At 34.5% G+C, this 5,938-nt stretch overlaps 1 protein-coding gene across 2 annotated transcripts; it reads left to right on the top strand.

Moving 5' to 3' along the window:
* The first annotated feature begins 222 nt into the window (after positions 1-222).
* On the top strand, positions 223-2,471 carry LOC7468865 (14-3-3-like protein B). Of its 2 annotated transcripts, XM_002306509.4 has the most exons (4): positions 223-822; positions 1,157-1,279; positions 1,891-2,007; positions 2,137-2,471. In XM_002306509.4, the coding sequence occupies exons 1-4, from the start codon at positions 319-321 to the stop codon at positions 2,155-2,157; spliced, it is 765 nt and encodes a 254-aa protein (XP_002306545.1). In that variant the 5' UTR covers positions 223-318; the 3' UTR covers positions 2,158-2,471. The 2 variants fall into 2 exon arrangements, with proteins under 2 accessions (XP_002306545.1, XP_052309103.1); XM_052453143.1 differs by having other exon boundaries at positions 233-822; positions 1,891-2,197.
* Positions 2,472-5,938: the final 3,467 nt, after the last annotated feature.

Raw genomic sequence — 5,938 nt, forward strand, 5'->3', positions numbered from 1 at the left:
TTTTTTTTAATATTGTTAGTTTTATTTCATTAAAATCTTTTGATATTATTATTTTTTTATCTCTTTCCTGCAATGTTTTTTTAATATTTTCTAAATGATGTCTATAAAATTGACGTTCCCAACCGCAACTTGTCCAAATTATGCTATTTGGCTTTTATTTTTTTTCTTATTTAACTGTACTATTCTTTTAATAATTTTAATTAGTTTTCTAATTTTTTTTTTAAATCACAAAATCCAAACCAACCAAAGAAAAACCATTGTCCTCTCCTCTCCTAGTCCCACTGAAACACAATCTTTCTCTCTCTCTCTCTGAACAAAATGGTTACCACCACCACTGTCCCAGACAACCTCACTAGAGACCAATATGTGTACCTCGCCAAGCTCGCCGAGCAAGCCGAACGCTACGAGGAGATGGTCCAGTTCATGCAAAAGCTGGTCCTCGGCAACACACCTGGCGGTGAACTCAACGTTGAGGAACGCAACCTCCTCTCTGTCGCTTACAAAAACGTGATCGGCTCACTTCGTGCTGCCTGGAGGATTGTGTCTTCGATTGAGCAAAAGGAGGAAGGCAGAAAGAACGAGGATCATGTTGTGTTTGTTAAGGAATATAGATCTAAAGTCGAGAGCGAGTTATCTGATGTTTGTGCTAGTATTTTGAGGTTGTTGGACTCGAATCTCATACCATCTGCTACTGCGAGTGAATCCAAGGTCTTTTATTTGAAGATGAAAGGGGATTATCATAGGTATTTGGCTGAGTTTAAGGTTGGTGATGAGAGAAAGGCTGCTGCTGAAGATACTATGTTGTCTTACAAGGCTGCTCAGGTATCAGTATTAATAATCTTCGATTTTTTCCCCTGTTCTGTTCTGTTTGGTTTGGTTTTTTGTGGATTATGCTTAATCTAAGATTTCTTTTCAAGTGTTTGGATAAATAACTGGGTGGGTTTTTAGCTTTACAGCAAGAAGCTATAATCTCTAGCTTTCAGTTGTTAATGGAGTTGATTGGATTTATAGCGAGTATTGGAGATTTTTGTTTTTCAATTTTTTTTGGGGGGTTTGGATTAGGGTTGAGTGAATTGAAAGTTTGATTAAGGGAAAAGTAGATGGAAGTGTTTTTATGTTTTGATTGATAAACGTTGGACGTGTTGCAATTACGAAGGATATTGCGGCCGCGGATCTTGCACCAACACATCCAATAAGGCTGGGTTTGGCACTGAATTTCTCTGTGTTCTACTATGAGATTCTCAACCAGTCTGACAAAGCCTGCAGCATGGCGAAACAGGTATGCTCTCTTTATTTTCCTACTTTGACAATAATTATGTCTATCTGAGAATAAATTATTCTTGTATGAGTGGATCGGAGTTACGGGCCTCTTGTTCTCTCTTCTTCTTGTTTCCTTTCCTTTTCCTCTTTTTTTGGTGCCTTTTAAAGTGAAGCCAAGAAGTTCTGTTTCTCAGCATTTACTACTGTGCAAGAGAAATGAACTGGAATTTCTGAATGGGAAAATGCTCGTACAAGAATCATTGTTTGATGCATGGATGAACATAAACATTTAGGACTCTCACGAGCTTTTCAAGTAGTTTCAATTGCTCAAGCTTTATAAAGTGCTGTGCACACGTGCTACCGTATTCGCACTCACTTGTGTACACACACGAAATTTAACAGAAATTCCATTTAGTTCCTCAAGTGTTCCTGACATTTCTTCATCACCAATGCCTGTTTCAGTGTGTGTGGTTTTAGTAGTACACCAATTATCAGCCATTGTCTTTTTGAAATGACCGAGGTCCTTTTTCCCCTTTGGTGTATGCTCACCAGAGATTGCAACAAGTTATACAGTCCTTGTATCCATGAATAAATTCTTTTTTACTTCTGCCCTGCCAACTCTTTGTGCAGGCATTCGAGGAAGCTATTGCTGAGCTAGACACTTTGGGAGAAGAATCGTACAAGGACAGCACTCTAATTATGCAACTCCTAAGGGATAACCTCACTCTTTGGACATCAGATGTCCAGGTTGGTGTTTCGCTTCCTCTCTGTGTTAGCTTATAGTCAATGATATGTCTGCTGGAAGTTATGGTTTCTCTGTATCACCAGAGAACCAGATTGTTTGAGATCTAACCCTGGCGTATTGTTTTGCTTCAGGACCAGTTAGATGAGCCATAGAAGGCCTCATAAGTTCGACCGGTCCTAGTGTTAGTCTTCTTCAGGAGGAGGTGGGCTTTGAATGTCATCCATTTTCCCTGATTGCAAAGTGTGTTAATTTAAGAGAATCGGGCATCACCCATTTGACATGATGGTTTCTTATTTAGACTACTATTTTTAACTTGCTTTTGAATTTCAAGTGCGTTGGAAAGGGTAGCATTTGATTTGGGTATATTTTAATTATGTAGCTTTTGTTTTTGTCATTATACCAATCCGTGTTTGAGTTTTGGCCTGAAAAAATATTACATTAATATTATTTTAGTGTTTTATGATGATTTTGATGTGCTTATAAAAATAAAATAAAATCTAAAAAAATTAGTTGAATACTTTTTTAAATGAAAAGTATTTTTAAAAAGTAGTCTACATTTCAATGCCAAACTTACTATGATGCTGTTTGGGGTGTGGTGCAATCTGATTTTCATTAAGAATTTGAATTTGTTTTTGTTTTAAATTAATTTTTTAGTGTTTTTGAATTGTTTGACGTGCTGATGTTAAAAATAATTTTTTTTAAAAAATATTTAATAAATTTCTTAAAAAGAATATTTTAAAAAATAATTTTTACTATTTTTCCAAACACCTCCAATATCTTCCTTATAAACTAAGCATTGAAGATTTACATGTATAGGCAAGGAAATGTGTAGAGTTAGTGCGCACTATGCCCACTCTTCTGAGAAATATACCCTCTCTTCAATCTCTTAAACAACACAAATACTGATGCAAAGAGGCACTGCTGTTCCTGCAACAGCTTTCCTCTCAACACTAGCTTTGCTGTTCCGTTCAGCAGCTGTATGGATTTTGCTTGCATGGTTTTTGTCAAGAATGTCATCAAAATAGCCAGAAAAGGTATGTCATATATGATCTGAAACAATCATGTTATTCCCAAACTCAGACCTACGGAAAGCTTCTTGTTTGAAGTTCCAGACCTGAAAGGGATGGAACCGCTGCTGGCAATGAAGAACTAACAGCTTTTTATGAACCCATACCCGTAGAATCACCGAACCTGACTTCATTATATAACCCTACACCTGTTATATCCATTAGCTCAGCGTAAGTGCACTTGTACTCTTGTTGCCAAACAAGGTTGGCTTTGGACATAATCACACCACCTGGGAGGCTCGTAGCAGACTGCCTTCATTCAGACTGGGGGGGTTTCATACAAATTAAATTAAAGTTGTTGTTTAAAGTATTTTTTATTAAAAAAATATATTAAAATATTATTATTATTTTTTAAATTTATTTTTAATATTAGCTTATTAAAATGATTCAAAAATTGAATTGCAATACCAAATGCTGCATTGCTTTTGGATTAAAAACCAATGAAATAATTATCTGGTTATATTACAAATAGTCAAGAGTGCTTTTTAAAAAATAAAACTATGAGTTGTAACATAGAAATATTTTTAACAACACAAGCATTTTTAACAACCATCAGATACACTAAAAGGACCCTCGGCTGCATCTCTCAACAACAAAAAGAAAGGATGGTATGCTGTGGACATCCCGAAGTGCTGTATTCAAAATATTTTAAAATAATATATATTTTTTACATTTATCTAAACAAATAAAAATATATAATCAAGACTTTTCCAACCACACCCGTAATAATGATACTGGCAAATCAGAAATGACTTCCTACACGGGGGCCCAGCCAATGACCACCACACATGCTCACGGCCAGCTGAAAACACTCCAATGGAATATACAAGTAGTGGAAAAGAAAAACTTCATTTGACAAAGCGCGCACTGAATGCTTAATCAATCCAGTAAAGCCGATAAGATTTCGAGCGTATACTTGTTATTGTTTTTTTATTTAAAATTGTATTAAAATAATATATATTTTTATTTTTTTAAATTATTTTAAAAATAATATATCAAAATAATTTAAAAATATCAAAAAAATATTAATTCAAAGCAAATAAAAAAATTTTAAATTTTTTTAAAAATATCTTTAAAACGCTAAAACAAGCAGGGTAAAACCATCATGCAGTCTTTGATCCGTTTTAAGCACGTAATGCTGCCACCAGTGATCGTGCAGTCTTTGAGCCGTTTTAAGTACGTAATGCTGCCACCAGTGATGGGCAAGGAGATTACTTCTGGGCACCCTAAGTGAGCAAAGGAACAAAATAAAACGCAAAGCAAATCTCACAAACACTTGAAGGGCGGAGGAGTTAAAGAGGCTATGGTGGGCTATAGTCTAACTTAAGTAAAAAAAATAGAATAAAAATTCAACAAATAAAAAAATTAATGACCCATCCACCTTCATTTTTAAGAATTGATTACGAGATAATCACATAAACTTTTTAATAACACGGAACTTTTCTTTATCCTTTACTATAAACCACATAAATCCTAAACACAAATAACTAATTGGTCGTAAGACAATTAAATTTGCATGCCTTTGTAAGTTGAAGTTTTAGCTACCGCAGAATGAGAGACTGGTAGATGGGCTAATCAAATCGATAATTTACACAAAGTGGAACTACTCGGTAGAGCTCTCATTTTGATTCTATTTGCAGCTTAATAGATATGTATGATGCAACTTATGCTTGGAATTATGATTCAAAAAGAATCTTCTAACTCTATACATGGAGAAGCTGGTGGTTGTTTGATCATGATAAAATCTTTTGAATTTATATTCATCTTATATTTGATGCATTAAATAATGAGGATTATTTATTTACTTTGTAGAGTTTTACAGCAAAAATCTCTTGACATCTTAAATGCAATGGATCTTATATCAACTACTAAAGCATTGCTTTGAACTTAGAGAGATGCCAAATTTGATCTTCTCTTTGCACACGTGCAAATGTTTGCACACGTGCAATATGTTTGCACACAATATGAGATTGACATACCACATATGAATACTTTGTATAAAAAAGCTATAAGGTCGTTCATGTCAGCAACAAGAATCAGTGACAGTTTACCAACATTATCATTACGATATATTTAACTCAATAATAGATTTTCAGTTGGAAGAATTAAATTTTAGATTCAGTGATGGGACAGTGGAACTCCTTGCACTTATCTTTGTTTTAGAACCTAAGGACAACTTTAAATCATTTACATTAAACGAGAACTTGCTAAAGATATCGATTCGAATTTGATCATAGATGAATTATATTCCACAAAACATCGAAGAGTACAACTTTAATAGTGTAATTTTTTTTCAATTTTATGTACTTTAAATTTTATTTTTTAAAAATTTTATGTTATGTATTTGGATTGAAATTTTACTGTTAACTTGATAAATTTATACATATAAGTTAATGATTGATCTTGAAAAATAATTTATATGTATTTACTTTGTAGTTCAGGTAGGAAAAATTCCTGTCTTCCCCCTTAAACACTTCCTCTTCTTTCCTTCGCTATCATTGTTTCCGCCTTCCTATTCCTCACATTCTGTCGGGCCTTGAGAAAATGCGAGCATATGGGGATCCTATCAGGTATGGTGGCAACATTCCGAGTACATAAGAAGTTCAATCTTCTGTGCTCTCTTTAAAATGAATCACCACGTCCTCCATGTATTTTCTTCACATCTTTAGCTTGCAACGGGGATTTTCTATGGAAAATTTGTTACCATATTATGTGCGTGCTATTGAAGCTTTATGCTTACTCCTATTCATGGTTTGCTTTGACATGCTCTGTTACTGCTTCCACCAAGGATTGCCTGGTCTTGATTATCAACAATTCCTCGGCATCTGACTGGATCTACACCCCAAAAAAGCAGCAGCTTTAAACG

Source organism: Populus trichocarpa, chromosome 5 (assembly GCF_000002775.5).
Source record: "Populus trichocarpa isolate Nisqually-1 chromosome 5, P.trichocarpa_v4.1, whole genome shotgun sequence".
In the NCBI taxonomy this organism is placed as follows: Eukaryota; Viridiplantae; Streptophyta; class Magnoliopsida; order Malpighiales; family Salicaceae; genus Populus; species Populus trichocarpa.